This window comes from Pogoniulus pusillus, chromosome 19 (assembly GCF_015220805.1).
Source record: "Pogoniulus pusillus isolate bPogPus1 chromosome 19, bPogPus1.pri, whole genome shotgun sequence".
NCBI classification, from domain to species: Eukaryota; Metazoa; Chordata; class Aves; order Piciformes; family Lybiidae; genus Pogoniulus; species Pogoniulus pusillus.
The window spans coordinates 13,896,606-13,915,916 of NC_087282.1; the positions used below are offsets into that span (position 1 = coordinate 13,896,606).

At 41.2% G+C, this 19,311-nt stretch overlaps 1 protein-coding gene across 5 annotated transcripts in view; it reads left to right on the top strand.

Annotated features, from left to right (window-relative positions):
* Positions 1 to 601: 601 nt before the first annotated feature.
* ATP7A (ATPase copper transporting alpha) overlaps positions 602 to 19,311 on the top strand; it is a 28,359-nt gene continuing 9,649 nt past the window's right edge. Inside the window, exons 1-16 of one of the 5 annotated variants that reach the window (XM_064159384.1) lie at positions 602 to 636; positions 3,533 to 3,625; positions 4,579 to 4,648; positions 7,783 to 7,919; positions 10,216 to 10,705; positions 11,396 to 12,130; positions 12,688 to 12,894; positions 14,039 to 14,202; positions 14,725 to 14,886; positions 15,462 to 15,538; positions 15,667 to 15,892; positions 16,331 to 16,564; positions 16,854 to 16,945; positions 17,356 to 17,483; positions 18,217 to 18,371; positions 18,624 to 18,758. In XM_064159384.1, coding sequence (XP_064015454.1) covers positions 7,812 to 7,919; positions 10,216 to 10,705; positions 11,396 to 12,130; positions 12,688 to 12,894; positions 14,039 to 14,202; positions 14,725 to 14,886; positions 15,462 to 15,538; positions 15,667 to 15,892; positions 16,331 to 16,564; positions 16,854 to 16,945; positions 17,356 to 17,483; positions 18,217 to 18,371; positions 18,624 to 18,758 — 2,913 coding nt within the window. In that variant the 5' untranslated portion in view covers positions 602 to 636; positions 3,533 to 3,625; positions 4,579 to 4,648; positions 7,783 to 7,811. Of the gene's footprint in view, positions 637 to 871; positions 1,098 to 3,532; positions 3,626 to 4,578; positions 4,668 to 7,779; positions 7,920 to 10,215; positions 10,706 to 11,395; positions 12,131 to 12,687; positions 12,895 to 14,038; positions 14,203 to 14,724; positions 14,887 to 15,461; positions 15,539 to 15,666; positions 15,893 to 16,330; positions 16,565 to 16,853; positions 16,946 to 17,355; positions 17,484 to 18,216; positions 18,372 to 18,623; positions 18,759 to 19,311 lie in introns of those variants that run through there. The other 4 variants (XM_064159385.1, XM_064159386.1, XM_064159383.1 and 1 more) reach the window with 4 other exon arrangements.

Sequence of the window (19,311 nt, forward strand, 5' to 3'; positions counted from 1 at the left end):
ACACTGCTACTTTTAGTCTGACATGGACTGGCATGTGTGCTTGCAGCCCAGTAGCAAACTGCTTCAGTTGGCACAGTCAGCAGGTTGATGGAGTGGATTCAGCCTCTCTGCTGAGACCCCATCAATAGTGTTGGGTCCAGCTGTGGAGTCATCAGCACAGGAGAGATATGGAGCTGTTGGAGCAGAGGAAGCTGTAGCAATGATGGAAGGCCTGGGAGCCTTCCACTGGGAGGCCGGGGTGAGTTGGGGTTGCTCTGCCTGGAGAAAAGAAGGATCCAGGGGAACTGTGGCCTTTCAGTTCTGGAAGGGGACGGAAAGGTAAGGGCAGACTTCAGCAGAGCCTGTTGTGCCAGGGGAAGGGGTGGGTTGAAAGTGGAACGCAGAGATTCAGAGGAGACAGTAAGAACATGCTCTGGCCGCTGAACCTGGGGCGCCCTGCTCTGCGTCACGTGACGGCGCACGGCGCGTGACCCGGCGCGCACCGCAGGCTCGTGTCACGTGACGCCGGGGGCGGGGCTGTGGTCACGCGGCGGCGCGCTGCCGGCGGCGCTGGGCGGGGCTGGCGCATGGGGCAAAGTGCCAGGCGGGAGCACTTGCTGGCGAGCGCCGCTTCGTCTGCGCCGCCCGGAGCCGCCGGTGAGTGTGGGCCTGAGCGCCGCGGGACCGAGCTGCCGCGGGTGGTCTGCTTTATGGCCCCTTCTCGCGCCCCTTTGCCCATCACGGGGCTCCCCTTCTCGTTCCCGCTCGTAGGACTTCCCCGACTGCCTCTGCCCAGCGCCGTCTGAGCCGTTTTCGCAGTGTCCCGGGCTTGCGGGAGCGAAGAGAGGCAGCCCGCCTGTGGGTGAGGGGAGAGGGTGAAGACGACGACGGCGGCGGCGGCGGCGGCGGGTGGTGTTACGTGTCCCCCTTGGCTACGTGTCCCTTCTCGGGGGGCTCTCCCGCCGCGCCGCTGCCTGAGGCGCAGCTTGGGAAGGGGCTGTCCCTCAGCGACCTGCCACCGGGGGAGGGTCCGAGCCCGAAAACAGCGATTGCGGCTCGCTCGTTGATCTGTCCGGCACCTCCGGAGGGCTGTGGCTTCGAAGGGATGAGGACGTGTGGTGAGCTTCCTTTTACTGTAAAACAAACGGAGCCATGTAGCTTGTCTCGGGGAATTGGTGTGGGCCTGGGGACCGCGAGCAGCGGGGCCGCCCGGGAGTGACGGAGTGTTTGGGAAAGAGGACCTGAGGGAGGGTCTGGGACTGAAACGGCACAGCTCTGGGTCCAGAACGGTATTTCCTGCTCGGCCGCTTCTCTCAGTGCAAGCTGTTTCTGCCTTCCTGGTTGTTTTCACGTAGTGCTAGGCAAGGGCTGATGGTAGGAGTCACATCCACAGTCCTGTGCTTTCCTTGGGATACAGCCAGTGCCAGCAGCTCGAGTAGGATCGTTCTTATCAGTAGGCATCCACATTGGGTATCTCGTTGCTTCTTGGTGTAGACCAAGTGTGCGCTCGCTGGTGGCTTGGGGAAGGTACCTCTTCAGCTGTTGGGGATCTTCACAGAAAAAAGTGAGTTTGGCTGGACAAGTCGATCGAGTGAGCCTCTTCTCCAAGGTCTTTTTCAAATCTGAGTTGCTTCAGTTGTACCTCTGGAACAGCTTGCATAGCTTTTTGCTTTGTGATGACAGCACTCTGTACACAAGTACATTTTCTTTAATGTGAGTAAATATTCTGGAAAAAGGCAAGCATTTATTATGCTTTGGGGAAATTCTCACAAAAACGAGCAAGAGTAAATTCAGTTCATTGCCTTTCTGTGTCCGTGTTCTGGAGGTCGCTCATAATATTCCCTAGTGTAAAGTTCCTTTAAATGTTTTCTATAAGTACCAAAGATTGCATTTCTGTATTTAAATATTTGTTGGATTCTGCTTGTGGATATAAATAACCAACAAATATTTTTTCTGTTTGGTAACATGGAATTTAGTTGTTTATATTATGATGCACTGTGCGAGCACAAACACTGTTGGATTCAAAGTCAACAATTGCACAGTATTTTGTTGTACAGAAAAGACATGAAGCTTTTTTCTTTCCCAGGTAGTAAACTGGGAAAGTAAAAGCTGGCATTACATGTAATTTACTGTCTTATCTTCTTATGTTCACCTATCTGATGTATTACATATAGTTCTGCCAGTGGGGAGCCCCACTTTGCCTTACTATGCTCAAAGAAGAGGGATTTATAAATGACACTAACATTTCCTATGATTGTCCCAACATTCTCAAAGCCTGACTTGAAGAGGTAGTGGAGGGACACAAACAAGTAAAAGGATTTGCTGGGAATTTGTCTCAAGTATTACAAAGCTGTTGTTAGAAGTAGAATGTTTTCAGTGTATAGTTTTTTCATTTCACCCAGCTTGTTCCTCAGAGCAGTTTGCATGGCCTGCTGACCAAGCACGACTTGTTAAAGTCTTGAGCAACCTAAATTGCAACCTATTTGCAAACTAGCGCAAGTGTCACGTAGCTTTCTGCGACAGGTGTTTATTGCAGATGCACAGTTTCTCCCTTGATGATTAAGCCTCATATATCCATATTTTCAAATACACTTGTTTGCCAATGAACATAATAAATCTCATTCTTCCGTGCTGGACCAGATCCTTCCATAACCCATTTTCCATCACTTTTCTAAGCCCAAGGATGAGATGAGACAAGTTTTTCCCTTTGTGCTGTCCATTGCTCTTTTCTGTAGGACACTGCACACTTTCAGGCACAGGCACCTTTTTTTTCATCTAATGTAATTAGTAATTTCTTTCTGCTGCCATAAATAAAGTGAACTCTGAAATAGGACTCAGACATTTAGAAATTTAATAAAGTCTCAAGGCTGCACTTAAATCTGACAGATTCTGTATCTGGCATTTGTGTGATTTTTTTTGCTTAGCTTTGATCTCTTTCAGTTTAAGCAGCTGTAAGTTCAAAATAATTATATTTATAAAATCTGAGTGAAACTTGAACTTGTACACCTAGGCAGGACCATTGTGTGTCCTTCCTGGTCCTAGGACAGGCACAAAGTGTGTTTGGTTACACTGGGACATCTAGGTTAGTTTGGATTCTAAAAGCAGTGAAGTGTTTCTTTTAGGGTAAAACGAGTCTGGATTTTCACCAGTGTTGTCAAGTCATCTTCACATTGCTTGTATTTCTGATAGTGTGAGGTTGTGAATGACTTAAGATTAGTTTACTTACAGAGACTGCTGCTAGCACAACAAAAAATGGTTTAGAGAGTTGAATATGAGTTTCTTAGTCACCTTCTGCTTGATTGCTGATTAATTTTCCTTGACATGGGGAGAAGCTACTGTGGGAACTAGAAAGTATTTCTCTTTCTTAATAGAAACTCTTTAATTAACCTTAAAATAAATAACTTGTTTGCATTTTAACCTGCACACAGACAACCCAAGCAGTAAGCCCAAAATTATACCTGAAAAAAATAGACATGTCTATTTCCAAATAGAATTTTGGTTCTAATTATCCTTTGTAGTCTCCTGTCACTGAGCATTGCTTTTTCACATGCAGCCTGCCAGTCTATTTCTAGAGATCTGCTGCTTCATTGATGGTGTTAATATCCAAACAAGGAAGTACTGCTGCCTTGTGTGCTGCAAAACACAGGTGAGTTGTCATGAAAGAGAACACAAGATGGGAGTTTCAAAAGGGATTAAGCAGTAAACAGTGTAGTAGAGATTACAAAAAGCTGCTACAAAGTTTGTTCAAAGCCAAGGTATGATGAAGCTGCTTTAGGTGTTACTCCAACAGCAGCTGTTGAGTCAAAATTTTTGGCTTCTTGTATTCTAAATGTATAACTGTTGGACTAAATGGGATTGGGCTACTATTCATTTGCATCATCAGATCTTAAAATACCTTAGTAGTTGATGAAGATGTTTTATAGATGAATCAATGGATTAAGAATGAAACAATTTCTTCTGAAACAGTGTGATCCACACCTTAGCATCTCTCTTGAAAGAGTATGTCCATGATAACTTTGAATCACTTTTCTTTTTAATTACCAGTCACTTGCTTGGCAGTCAGCAGTAATAATGGAGATCTTCAGTGACAGCTTGTAAATATATATTGTCACCCAGGAAGGCTTTTTAGGTATTAGAGAAGCTTTAGAAGTTCATCAGATGCATCCTGCTAGACCTGTTAACTCTCCCTTGTACAGTGGAGTTGTCTTTAGCTAAGACACCTACACATATGTATCTGTGCATTTATTTTCTATCTATTTAAAAATGTAAAAAACAGGGAAAGCCAACACAGGATATACAGAGTCAGATATCAAGAATAATGGAACAGCATATTCCAAATTCAAGCTGTAACTGTAGTTACACAAATTGCTGCACAGCTTCATGAAGATCTTTTGAGTTCTGCAACCATTTCCAGGTGAATATTAACATCTATAGGGAGAATTTAGGATTATATTGTCAATGTTTGTACACCCCTTATGTGCATCCAGTTATAATTTATTGGTGTAGTGTACTTTTCAGGCTGCTTAGTTATGTTTTTTTCTTAATTTTCTGTTGTCAGAAGGAGGAAATTATGACAAAAATCTTTATTTTACGTTTCAGCCAAAGTATTTCTATCAGGAAGCACTTGTAAGGGAAGCAGAAGATCAGACATGACATAGGATATAACAAGGTAGAGCGTTGGCTGAGATGTAAGTGTGGATTGGCTTTGAAATTGAACTTGTCCTGCGTGGTTTTTAAGTGATGATAGGGTAAAGGGGGTGTGTACACTTACAGTCACTATGCGTTAAGCCTGTACTTTCTTCTCAGCACACAATCTTTAAAGGATTGTGAGAGCTCGAAATTCATACAGTTTGGTCTTCAGGCTGTACAGAAAACTGACATTGTTACTGTTCTGCTTCTCAGTTCATTGTCAATAGTATAATGTAACTGGTGTGAAGAGACTGTTGCTTACAAATGGCTCATTTTCTGCTTTTACATTTGGACATATATCACTCTTTTTAGAGAAAAGCCTGGATTTAAAAACTGTTTGAAAACCATGAGCAAGTTGCAACAAAGAAATAAAAATCCTTGTTTGTTATCTTCTCCACTAGCAGAGAGCTTAGTGATGTGTACATCATGTAGAGTCCATGGTGTTTCTTCATTAAAAGTCAGAGAACAAAAAGAAGGGACAGTTTGATCCAGCAGATACATTCCGTGATGGAAGTTCTGGATTCAATTGTAGCACTTTGGGGCCTTAAGGGGTAAAAAAATGCTAGAATTCTTTTTCACTTCTGCCTTTGTGCATTTTGCACGTTTGAATTGCAATCTCTTCCAGGAAAAGGTTTTCTCTGCTGTCTTTTTATAATGCCTAATGCCAAGAGGCCCTGATCAGTTGGTTCCAGGAGGGCAGTCTTTAAAAACTCACCAAGCCAACAGTGGAGTGATTGATGCATGATTGCTTGTGATTTGTGTTTTAAATACAAGCATAAATAGCAGGTGATGTGTTTTCTTAAATCAAAATGAACAGCAGAAAGGCAAGAAAACAAAATGAGGAAATGGAGGAAAATATAACAGGTTATAATTATAGTAAATGTTCAAATAAAGTATAATCTTAGTTGGACATGCAAAAGCAGTTAATTTTTTAGCCCACTGGTGGGCACTCTGTAGCAGTGCTGATGGCTACTCTAGTCACTGTAGTAGTACTGGTTCACCATATTATGTGCCAACCTTGGATTAATTTTGTATGGTAGCTAGCGACCAAAGTATTTCCTTAGTTTGTGTTGTGTTTCAAAACGCAGTAATATTGCAGTTGCTGAGGCAGTTCAAGCTGATTAGGTACTTGAAATGCCTTTACATTCACTTTTGTCCAAACCTTACTGGAGTACAGATTGACTCTGTGATAAACCACCGTGCCTCAGTTGTGTGTGTCTGGTTGTGCCCACAGACAGAGTCAAGTACTTTGTGGAACGTTATTTGTCCTTCTGCTTTGTGGGAGTATTTGTTGCTCCCGGACTGTGGAGTTACAATTAAGTCTTTGTTTTACATGGACTAAGCACTCTCTGTTGAACTGCTGAGATAATCAGTAAGGATCATATTTCAATGTGACGAAGGGTGGATTTTCTTGGGTAGCTTTGTAGTGCTTTTAAAAATATCTTGTACCTCTTGAGTGTGCAGATGAGCCTGAGAAAAGGACCTGTCATGAATTTTGCTCAAATTCGACTCTTCTGCTGATTGATAAGTCTCTTGAGTGTCAAGTGACAGCTCTGTAATGTGTGAATATTTACATAAAGATACTCGTGTATGTTTGTATCTAATAACTCAAATCTTAGAACAGTAGGCCAGAAAGGGAGGTCTGTAATAACTCTGTTTGAAGAGTTGTCTTACTTCTGTTCTTAGCAGAGATGAATTATTGCTGTTTTCTACTGACCAGTGTATAATACCATGTCTTCTTTGGTAGTAGAATCACAGAATTACTTAGGTTGGAAAAGATCTTTAAGAACATCAAAGCCCAGTCCTTTGGATACATAGCTGGTCATGTAAGTGCTTTAGGGAATGCATTAGGAAGGTAAATCTTTGAAGTCACCTTCTCAGACTTCTTTCATATTATTTATGGAGTGAAACTTTTTCGACCTAGAAGTGAGTTAAATTCTCTCACTGATCAGTGGCTGACAGAAAGGTGCAATGTGTTCCTAGCCCTTCACACAAAATGTAGTTCAAGGGAAAAATATTTAAACCTCTTGGAAATTCCAATCTTCCAGAGGTTTATACTGCCTTGTTTTCTTATTGATAAAGCTTCCACGTTTACTGTTGTGCTTCAGTGTGTTAAAGCTGTTGCTGTGATGAAGCACCCCTGTATTCTTACACGGTTTGTAGCATGTCTGAAAGAGAAACCAGAAACTTGCAGACCTGTAGCAGCGAACAGTTCTGAAGCATCAGCAAGCAGCAAGAAAATTAATTTTAATAAACTTTGTATAACTTAGTTTTCAATGTAAATTCTGAGGGTGAACAAAAACAAGTTAAGCAGCTGTTTTAACTTCAGGTCTTCAGTTAATCATCAAAGGTTGCTGCTGCTTCCACTGCATCCAAACGTTAAACAGTTAACTGTGATCGTTTTCCTGGTTGCTAATCTCTTTGTCACTGGAAAAAAATAATGCCAACTTTCAAAACGTTAGAAAGACCCCCTGGAAATAACTTCTGGTCTCCTTTCTTCTCTGTTACCTAACAGCCTTTGCATTGAGAAAAAAAGTCACGTGCCTTAACCATTGTTTCTACAAATTAATTTCATTTAAATTTAGTAATTTTATTTTTCTGGCCTTATTTTTATGAACAAAAATAATAATGAGAGCAGAAATTAGACATTTCTGATTAAGATGTGGAAAAAGCTCTAATTACTTTCTAGGGCTCATTTCAGTGTCACTTGTTTGTGAGAAGAATAATATATGAGATACAAATGTGGAAAAATGTGAGCATCACTAGTGCCAGTGTGGCTTATGTGCCATTCCCCAGTGTTGTAACGTCCAAGAGCTGGTTGGTATTCCGTTCTCACATGCTTTTCCTTATAGTTTCATCTCACACACCTATGAGTGACAGCTTGCATCATGCAATTAAATGGTCTTGATTGTAAGACAATTCAAATAATAAATGTCAGAACACTTACCCCTTTTGAAAATTCTTTGGAAAAAATATCTAAAATTATCCTTCCTGTTCATCTTTGCTCAGGTTTTACTTCTAGGGTCACATGTGCGTCATCTTTTAAATCTCTGTTTTGATTTCAGTCTCTGAACTGTTTAATGAACAAATGTCTCTTTTGGTTTTGGCCAGCAGCAATGAGAAGACGTGAGTAGAATATCAGAATGGAGACAAAATCCATAGTCGTTGGTGTGGAGGGGATGACCTGCAATTCCTGTGTTCAAACCATTGAGCAGCATGTTGGGAAGATGAATGGCGTCCATCACATCAAGGTAACACCACCACTGCTTCTTCCAAAGATTTGCTCTTGTATGAGAAACTGTGATAAAGTGTGTGCCAGAGGAGGAAAGTGTGTGGATAAGAGTGTGTTCTCTATGTGGCATGGGAAGCTAGCATTAGAAGTATCTTAGTGTGTTTCTGATGTAAGAGAAAACAAGTGCTTGGCACTAGGAGCTAGGTCATTGTCTGTCACTCCTAAGTAACATTCTGCTTTGCAGTTAGTTCAGTAATGTGAAGTAATGAGGGGAAAAGGCAAGAACAGGACATGTTAAGTAAGAGAAGGCAAAAGCCCTAAAATGTACACTGGTGAAAAAATCAACCTGTCCTTGTCCCTTACACTGAACCAATGTCAAGATTTATTCCCAATCTTCCTTTTGTGTCTTTTTCAAACTGATAGTACACAGAGGGCACTTGCACAGGTTCAGAAGCATTTGTGGGATTGAGGTGTCCAGTTAATCTTGCGGTAGGTGACTGACTATGAAAGATAAAGCTGTTTTGTTGTGGTTAGTGAAATAGGAGTAGCAGGTAATGCAGGTGATGAAGGAAACCCTTGTTGGCCCTTTCAAGCATTAGAAGTTTCCTTTCCTTTGTATCGTTAGTGAAGAAATGAGATTAGGAGCAGCAGGCCTGCTGTCTCCAAATGATAACAAAGCTGTATGGTTTGCCCGTAACACAGACTTCCTTGGTTTGACTTGTTTTTAACTTTTTTTCCCTTAACTCAGAGGAGATAATCAGTATTTTGTTAATATTTTTTCTGTTGTGGGCAAGAATATCAGACCATAGAATATTCCAGTCTGAGCTCATAATTCCTACTCAATGCTCATTTTACAGTAGTTATAATAGTGGAAGCAATTTAAAACCTGGGAGGTTTCTGTTAGTTTTATGAGCTGATTTGTGCTGAGAATATACAGATGACCTGAGATGGGGAAGTGGGAAAGATTCATACTGTAACTGAAAATAATTGCATCCTATAGTATCTTTTACATAAGGAATGATACAGGGTTCTAAAAGGATGCTATTAGCAGTTTTGAATTTAGGTTTTACAGTAAAGACCTTACCCCAAACCTGAATGCTATTTCTAAAACTACTCTTGGAAATAAAATACATTACAAAAACTGAATCTGAGTAGAACAAGGCTGTAAGAAACTTTTTAAGAGGTCATAGTTATTAATTATCCTCATGCTAATATCACAGCTTCATTTAGCCACATCATTCATTTCTGAAAAAATCAGAATGGTAAAGTGATTATGAATTAGGTCAGCAAGGGAGATGACTGTTAGATGGCTAATACAGGCAAACAGAGCTGCATTTAGGTTATTTTGCCTTCAACTGCAATGAAACCAGTAAATGTCCATATTCCTAATTCTGCTAAGGCACATAATTGTGACCAAAATGAGGAAAGGTCATTCTTAAAATGATTTACCTAGTCTAATTTAATCATGACCGTGGTCTTTAGGTTGTACTTTGCCCAGAGGAAAGATAGAATTGAATGATAACGTGTTGGGCCTCTGGCAGTCATTGGCTTTCTCTTTTGGAAACTGCGGTAATTGTGTTTGATACATCATCAGCTGGGAGCAAATTAAATTGAGGATGTTTGTACCATCTGATGTGAAAGGTTAGTACCAAATCAGGACGTCTCTGGACCACCAAAATGTAGAGAGAGGAAAACCAACTACTTTAATGTTTTTAATATATCAAATTTCCAAAGTTAATTTTGTTCTGCACGGTCTGATGTACCTCATTGCTCATAGGAAGTTCACAGCCTGTGTCAAAGATGCCTAGAAAAACTGACTCCTTTCCCTGCTACTTAAACGTCTGAGTTTTACCAAAGCACATTTTATTCTTTCCTTGTAGCCTAAGGGTAATTACTACTCAGTGCAGAATTATACCTGTGATTAGAATTGCTTCTTTGGGCTGCTTTGCTTTGGAGATTTAATTGTGTTAGTCATCTCAATTCAAGAGAGGTTGGCTCTGGAGGTTTCATTAACTGCATTGATGCTGTCTGGATGTCATAAGTAACAGTGACCAGACAGACTTGTAAAGGATTCTGAAACTGGTGTGAGGAAAAAATTGTCTGTTCTTCCTGGCTGTGTTGTTGCACAGATGAGCAGAAGTCACTTTGTGCTGGCTATTGGTGTGGCTTTGCTCTTCAAGGTGGTGACAGAGGAATATACTGGACAAGTGTTAGTAATCTGTGGCTTTTCTAGTCTCTTGCAAGGTATTAATTCTCATCTCTTAGTATTGCAGTTTGCTAAAATGTTGTGGTTTTGTGTCTTTTTCCCTCACAAGGTATCTCTAGAGGATAAGAATGCAGTTGTTGTTTATGACTCCAAACTGCACACTCCAGCAACGCTGCAGGAAGCAATATATGACATGGGATTTGATGCTACATTAGCTGATTCAAACCCACAACCTGTTTTACATGACACTGTTTTTCTTACAATTCCTACTCGGTCATCTCTATCACCTAACCAGATCTGTAGTGCACTGCTAAAGAACAAAGGTATCCTGGATGTTAAAATGTCCTCTGACCAAAAAACTGCAGTGGTGACTTTCCTTCCTTCCATTATCAGTGCCAAACAAATCATCCACCTGGTCCCAGGTGTAGATTTAACTATCTCTGCACCAGAGATAACTCCTGGAACTTGGGAAGATTCCAGCTGGTCTCAAGCAAGCAGCGTTGTGCTGCGCCTGAAGGTAGCAGGAATGACCTGTCACTCCTGCACCAGTACCATCGAGGGGAAGATTGGCAAGCTGCAAGGAGTCCAGCGGATTAAAGGTAAAACCTTAGTGTCTTTTCATGTAAATTGAGGTTGACCATGCCATTCTCTGATGGCATTGTGGAGGTGTCTTTGGTTTAGATGAGATAGCTTAGTGTGACAGTTACTCTTTGTGATACCAGCTACTTAGTACATCTTTATTTCGGACTAAAAGTGAAGTTAGGGACCCAAACTGGGATGAGGCTGTGTGACAGTATTCAGTGGTTTACTTTGTATTAGTAGTATTTCATAATTGTATTACTGGTTATGGAGGTCTCTAATACTAGATGTCTTGAGTTTAATTATAATTAATATTAGTTTGTGTTTTCTGTTAAATTAAAAATTTATGCTGGCATGCTGGTGATTGTATCTAAAAAGAAAGACAAATTTGTATGTATAAATAGTTTTAGCATAAAATTGCCACAGAACCCTCATTAAAAGGATAAATTTAGTAAGAAAGTCCTGGGGAAAGAGCAAAAAGCTGAGGAAAAGAAGAGTTAAAAATTGTTGTAATACTAGACATAGAATGGTTGAAGAATTAAGTAGTTTGATGTTTAGTAAATCAGTTCAGTCTTCTTTACTTTGCCATTATATTTCTGAGTGTTTAAAGCGTTCTTGGAAAGCTTGGAGAAGATCTGTTGCTCATAGAGCAAGGTGTTTGTTATGCTTAGGGCAGAAATGCACACTTATTTTTACTGTTTAATTTTCAGTGTCCCTGGACAACCAGGAAGCTGTTGTTGTCTACCAACCTCATCTAATTACAGCAGAAGAAATAAAACATCAAATCGAAGCTGCAGGTTTCACAGCATCTTTCAAAAAGCAGCCCAAACCTCTCAAGCTCAGTGCTATGGACCTGGAAAGGTTGAGGAATACTCAAACCAAAGGCGCTGAAACAGCACCCAAAGAAAACTCAAATGTGAATGATACAAAGACAGTTGTTTTCAGAGTTGATGGCATGCACTGCAATTCATGTGTCCTCAACATTCAGAGCACCATATCAGCACTTGCATCAGTAACAAATGTAGTTGTTTCATTAGAGAAGAAATCTGCTATTATAAACTATAACCCACACTTAATTAGCATAGACTTCCTGAAGAAAGCCATTGAGATGGTGTCTCCAGAGACATTTAAAGTCAGCCTTCCTGACCAGTATGAAAATGTAGCACTTTTCCCCACACTAGCATCTCCACTCAAGTCTCCTCATCCAGCTTTGAAGGATGGTAGCCAGCCACTTACTCAAGTAGTGGTGGTAAATATTGAAGGGATGACTTGCAACTCCTGTGTGCAGTCCATTGAAAGAGTCATATCCCAAAAGGCAGGTGTCAAATCCATTTGTGTCTCCCTTGCAAATAATAATGGGACTATAGAATATGACCCTCTGCAAACGTGTCCGGAAGACTTGCTTTCCTCAATAGAGGTCATGGGATTTGATGCATCTTTACCAGGTAATGACATGCTGAACTTATTCATTTAAAAGGATTGTTCAGTTCTGTTTATGACTTGCTGCCACCCAAAATGAAATTTAACAGTTGGCATATTGCAGCATGGGGGAGGGGGGGAGGTTGGAAGGGACCTCTGGCAATCATTGGGTCCCACCGCCTACTAAAGCAGGGGGAGCCACAGCAGTTTGCCCAGGATCACAATGTCCAGGTGAGTCTGGAATCTCTGTAGAGAAGGAAATCTCACAACATGTCTGGGCAGCCTCACAAGAAAGAATTTTTTCCTCGTGCTGAGGTGGAACCTCCTGGGCTCCAGTTTGTGCCCGTTGCTCATTGTTCTGTCTGTGGCCCCATCCTTTTGCGTTCTAGCCTTTAGCTATTGCTGAGCATTGAGAAGATCCCCTCTCAGGTTGCCCTTCTTCAGGCTAAACAGACCCAGGTTTCTCAGCCTTCTTTTGGGCTAAACTGACCACAGCAACATGTATGTTTGGCTGTTGTTGTACAAGCTCATACCTCATTGCCATGGCTATTCATAATATCCTGAATTGCAATCTCCTTTCCAGCAAGGGCAGAACTACCTGTGGCAATAGCCCAGCCCTCACCTGAAGTGCAGCTGGAATCTCACAAACCTGAACTTCCCTCCAAACTCTCCCCAACTCACCTTGGCAAACAGGAGACAAAGACTGTATTGAAGTGCTATGTCCAGGTGACAGGAATGACCTGTGCTTCATGCGTCGCAAACATCGAGAGGAACTTGAGGAGAGAAGATGGTAAGAGGTTAATCTCAGTGTAATCTGTTACATTTCCAAGTGCTTCCTTCAGAGAACCCATCCACCTTCTGTACAGAATTCTGAGTGGGGAGTTGTGAGAAGAAGTTGGTGTTTCAAGGGTGAGAACACAGTCTGCTTACTCTTGGTTCACAGGATGGATGCAGCGTTGTCATTGCTGCTTTGCAGGTGTGCTGATTAGAGACTCCCTTTGGAAAAGAAGTTCTGATGCTCCAAAGAAAATACAGAGATCGAATATGGATCCTTTTGAAATGAAAACAAATCTTTTCTATCGGAGAACTTGCCATGGCCTACAACTTAAAGGCAGGAGCTTATGTGCCTGTGTTAGGAGGGGACCTGTTAAGAGAGGGACAGCATTAATGTGGGTTAGAGAGGTGTAAATTAATTTTGGCTCTCCAAGTCAGGACAGTTGTATCTATTCTGATAGCTTCTCTCAGTGTGCTGATTACATTTGCAGGAAGTAAACAGATGTATGACTGTGATGTAATGAAGAATCACTAATGTAGACTATGTTTAATTATTGTGATGAAGGTGGATGTGCTCCAGGTTAATTTTTTTCATCCTAGAAAATGGATGGATTGAAAGCCTTTGAATTTGTGCATGGTAGGATTGCACATTGCTAGATCTACTTTTTTCATACATGTTCTCACTTGAAGAACAGGCTTTAAGTAAATGCAGAGCAGCCAAATATGCAAAATTGTATTTTATAAGAACTTCTTTTGAGGAAGACCAGATCATCTTTTCCTATAGTGTGGATTGAATGCTTGTAATTATCATAGAATGGTTTGGATTGGAAGGGACCTTAAAGATCATATAGTTCTGATCTCTCCACCATGAGCAAGGACACCTTCCACTAGACCAGGATGCTGAAGGCCTCATCCAAGCTGGCCTTGAACACTTCCAAGAGAGAGGGCAGCTACAATTAGACTGTTAAAAACATGCACCTCACATGGGGTGACACCTTTATCTGTCACACCTACAGTCGAGAGCTTTTGTTGCATTGCTGATCAGTCTTCCCAAAGTGTATTTCTTTCTGTGTTCCCTTTCTCAGTTTCAGTGGCTGGCCTCTGTGCCCATGTTACCACTAACGCATTGTGTTTCTGAAGTGTGACCCTTTGTTTTTTAGGAATACATTCAATACTTGTTGCCCTAATGGCAGGAAAAGCAGAAGTGAGATACAACCCTGCTGTCATACACCCTGCAGCCATTGCAGAGCTCATACGGGAGCTGGGATTTGGAGCTACTGTGATGGAAAACTGTGATGAAGGAGATGGAGTTCTGGAGCTTGTCGTAAGCTACTGATTAAAACCGACCATATATTACTTACATGCGTGTGTAAAAATCCACTTCCTGAAGTGCTAATCATAGAGGTGCTTTTTTTCCTAAATTAAGCTCTAGTGGAAGAGTGCAGCAGGTATGTGTCACAAACTGTATCTTGTCCTGCAAACTCTTCTGGCTCACTGCTACTACACTGAAGACAGAGGCATATTCCTGTGGGGCTTTGATTACTCTGCAGAATTTTGATTATTCTGCATGAATTTCCTTCTGGATTTTTGGTTGTGTTTTAGCTTTGGGTCTAGCTCTGAGCACCTCAGCTCTGAGCTTGAAGAGCCACCAGAGCTTAATTACCTGGTCTGTACGCTGTGCTTCCTCTGTAGTGTTCTCATCCTTAACCTAGGGGGCTTCCTCCCATTGCTTCAAACCCCGGAAGTATGCACTGAATAATTCATAATAGCCATAAAGACTTCTTTTCCTAGTTCTTTTACCAATAACCCATGGTTTTAATAACAGGGAGAAACCTCTGTTTTACAGGTGAGAGGAATGACCTGTGCTTCTTGTGTACACAAAATAGAATCCACCCTCATGAAGACTAATGGTGTTCTGTACTGCTCAGTAGCTCTTGCAACCAACAAAGCACATATTAAATATGATCCTGAGATTATAGGTCCTCGAGATGTTATACAAACAATACAGGTATGTTTTATGTCTCATATCCAGAGTCCTTTTCAGAATTACATACTCCAGAAACAGAAGAGAAGCCTATTAAAGGAAAAAAAAAATCTCATGTCTTCCATCTGCTTCCTTTTTGGTGCAGGTTTCTGCAGATAATGTGTGTTCTGGCTAAAAAGCAAAGCTCTGTTTTGACTTTGCCAAAGTTTTTAAACCAAACTACTAGGAAAGCCAGTCTATAGTAGAGTTAAGTTACTAGTTAGAGGTTTGCAGAAAAATAAGGCGCAACAATGAATAGTGCAGCAGGAGAGACGTGAAATAAGTTTCCCATCTTTCTCTCTCAATTTCCCTGCTTCAGAAATAATCTTTTTGGGGAGATACATTTTAGAATAGCATTGGAATGTTCTAGAAAGGTTGATTTCTACATAAGATTGCTTTTCTGTCTTTGCAAGATAGCTGAAAAACGTAGCAATCATATTGGAAATGTTAATTAAGTAAATCAAATCTAATGCTGGCACCATCAGTGATCTGGCAGTAACTTTATGGGAGCACAAAGAGCCTCTAAAAATTGGTTGTTCTCTTTCTGCTTTTTTCCTTAGGATTTAGGTTTCACTACTTCATTAGTCAAAAAAGATCGATCAGCTAGTCATCTGGACCACAAACAGGAAATAAGGCAGTAAGTACTCTTTTAATCGTTGGTAAAGTTACACTTTGTTTTGTTGTGACTGTGCCAGGCTTGTGAGCCAAAACATTGCCCAGCTCTGCACTGCAAACCAAATCTCTTTTCTGTTTTTTAAATCCGAGGTGGAAAAGGTCTTTCATTGTGAGCCTGGTTTTCTGTATTCCTGTCATGGGTCTGATGATTTACATGATGGTTATGGACAGTCAAATGTCAGATGCTCATGCACATCACAACATGAGCAATGAGGAAATGGAGGCTCTTCGCTCCTCCATGGTCTTGGAATACCAGCTCCTGCCAGGATTGTCTGTTATGAATCTACTGTCGTTTTTACTCTGTGTCCCTGTACAGGTGAGTGGGAGTAGGACAACTCCTACTTTGGGCTCAGACAATCAAAATGGAAGGCATACAGAAATTAGATTTGAAACACACCTGTGATTATGTTGATTCAGAATGCTCTTGAGGTTGCTCTGTGCTTCTGCTGCTGCCAAAGTAGGTGGTGCCAAGGACTGTTACAGGCAGGCCAGTCAGTGTAGAGGTGCTGTGCAGTCAGCTAGCATCTGAGGCAGCCTCTCTAGCTCCACTGCTCAGCATGGGAAGGAGCCGGTGGATCCCTTCCAACCCCTAATATCCTGTGTTCCTGTGAACTGGGTGGAGGTGAGAAGACTTGCTTGGGAAGAGATGGAGAAGGCAAATAATACAAATAATATAGATGTCCCCTTCTTAGGGAAATGCTGCTGCTGTGCTACGAATGTGTGTGTAAAACCACAACTGCTGCCTCTGTTGCAGATGTTTGGAGGCTGGCACTTCTACATACAGGCCTACAAAGCACTGAAGCACAGAACTGCAAATATGGACGTGCTGATTGTTTTGGCAACCTCCATTGCCTTCGTCTACTCCTTTGTTATTCTCCTAGTTGCGATGGCTGAGAAAGCAAAAGTCAACCCTGTAACTTTCTTTGACACACCTCCAATGCTCTTCGTCTTCATCTCATTGGGCCGGTGGCTAGAGCATGTTGCAAAGGTAAGGAAGACAAAAGCCCATGATGTCAACAAGCTGCAAGACACTGAGAATCATTGTTATGTACCTTTTAAAAGAAAAATACCACAAAAAAGCTTTGTTCACTTCTTCTAACCATCTTTGTTGTAAAATCATCCTCAGTAACTGAACCAGTAAAAATATTAAATGGCTTAATGTAAATGCAGAAAGTGTTTTTAATAGGGTAAATTGCAACATCTGCAGTTGTCATTTACCCAGCAATTTTTTGTTTTGCAATAGCATAGTCAGAAAAATATGAAAATTATTATTCTAGGGTAAAACATCAGAAGCACTGGCAAGACTAATTTCATTACAAGCTACTGAAGCTACTATTGTTACCTTGGGCCCTGGTAACGTTCTTTTAAGGTATCTTGCTTTGTCATTTGCTTTTTCTGTTGTTCCTTTTTTTGTTGTTGATGTGCTTAATTCACAGACAAATGTTACCATTCTATAGAGCTTTGAAGCAAATAACTCTCTATTTGCCAGCTGTGAATGTTAAAAATACTGAAAAACTAACACTGCTCTGATTTGTTTTGTTGAAATCTTGCTATTTTTTGCTGTTATAAGAAAGTTAGTGAATTTTCTCAACTGGATAGTAAAGAAAAATATGATGAAGTAATCATAATGCTCTTTAAAAAGACCTTTATTCTGCCTTTTTTTTTTTTTTTATAAGTTAATGTCAAACTGTGGGATTATGCTTTGTGTATAGTGAGACTTCCTTTAGCCTGGGTAACTCCAGTGAACAATCTTATTAAAATAACTCTACATCCTTCTAGTGAAGAGCAAGTTGATGTTGAACTGGTTCAACGAGGTGACATTGTCAAAGTGATCCCAGGAGGCAAATTCCCAGTTGATGGCCGTGTTATCGAAGGACATTCTATGGTGGACGAATCTCTTATCACAGGTAAGCATTTCACGGAATGACAGAATGGTTGGAGTTGGAAGGGACATGTGGAGATGGAGTTCAACCTCTCTGCTAAGGCAAGTTCGTTCATAGGAGGTAACACAGGAACACATCCAACTGGGTCGTGAATGTCTCCAGAGGTGGAAACTCCACCATCTCTATGGCCAGCCTGTTCCAGTGCTCCATCATTGTTAAAGTTCATTCTCCTGTTTAGATGAACTTCCTGTGTTCAAATTTATGCTCGTTACCCCTTGTCCTGTCACTGGGCACCACTGAAAAAAGCCTGGGCCCGTCCTCCTGGCACCCACCCTTGAAATGTTTATGAGATCTCCCCTCAGTCCTCTCCAGACTGAAAAGCCCCAGTTCTCAGTTTTTCCTCCTAAGAAAGATGTTTTAGTCCCCTTATCATCTGTGTTGCACTGTTCTGTACCTGCTCCAGCAAGTCTGTGTCCTTGAACTGGGGAGCCCTGAACTGGCCACAATATTCTAGATGTGGCCTCAACAGGGCAAAGTAGTAGAGGGGGAGGAGAACCTCCTTTGATCTGCTTGACACACCTGACTTGATGCAGCCCTTGATTTTTACAAGTGTGAAAATACTGATTTCCTATAAATTAATCTGACAAGGGGAGTTGAAGCTGATGTTCTCACTTTTGAAACTGCTTGCCAGGAGTTGGTAGCTATTGAGATATTGCTGAAAAATGTACCTCAATATCTGTCGCTGCCCTTTCCTTAGGTGAAGCGATGCCTGTGACTAAAAAACCTGGCAATACAGTTATTGCAGGTTCTATTAACCAGAATGGATCACTCCTGATTTCAGCAACCCACGTTGGAGCTGACACAACTCTTTCTCAGATTGTAAAACTTGTGGAGGAGGCCCAAACCTCAAAGGTAGAGTGCCACCAAATGAAACATTTGGGGTTTGTCTTACTGTTTAGGCATCAGCATTCCAAATCATGAAAAGAGTGGTTAAGGTTGTTTAGCATTTTGCTGAATAAGGATTATGAAATGATCTGCTCTTTCAAGTCTCATAGTCAAATTAAGTAGGTAATTATAAAGTGTGGTATGCTGCAAACAGCTGTGATTATATCTGTCTGAAGGCATATGATGTTGCCGGAGCCAATGAGTGTTTCTACTTCCTAGGCTCCTATCCAGCAATTTGCAGACAAACTTAGTGGCTACTTTGTTCCTTCTATTGTGGCTGTCTCTGTGGTTACCCTTTTTGCTTGGATTATAATTGGATTTGTGGATTTTGAAATAGTAGAGAAGTACTTTCTGGTAAGTAAGTCTCCCTAAACGCCTTTTGAAATACTTAAAAAGCAGTTAGCCCATAAGTCCACTAGGCTATAATGGTTCACTTTCTGAGTTATCCCTGCAGGCAGCTGCTGACTACAGGTTGTTAGTAGTAGTAGTAGCAATAATTACTATAATTATTATTTTACACCATGTCACTCTTACAGTTATACTTAAAATTATTCTGCAGTAATTAAGCAACTCCTGAAAGTTAGTGTTTAAAAATAAGTGAATTTAAGGAAAGGGGGGAAAAAAGCTAAACATGAAAAATTCCTAATTTCCATCCCTTCTCTGTGGGGAAATGAAGTCCCCTGTGCCACAGCCTCCGCTTCCATCTAGCGTTGTGTAAATTCATCTTTGAAATCAGGGGAGTTCATCTTCTTTACAGAGGATGTTGTGGATCTTAACTTCTACCTTGGGATTACCTAGATCACCAGTTTCTTGGTTTCTGACTCTTTCTGATTTAGAATTCATTAGTTTCCAGGAAATCAAGCTTCATGTCCACCTTGTTTGTGACTTTATGTTGTTGATAGAGTGT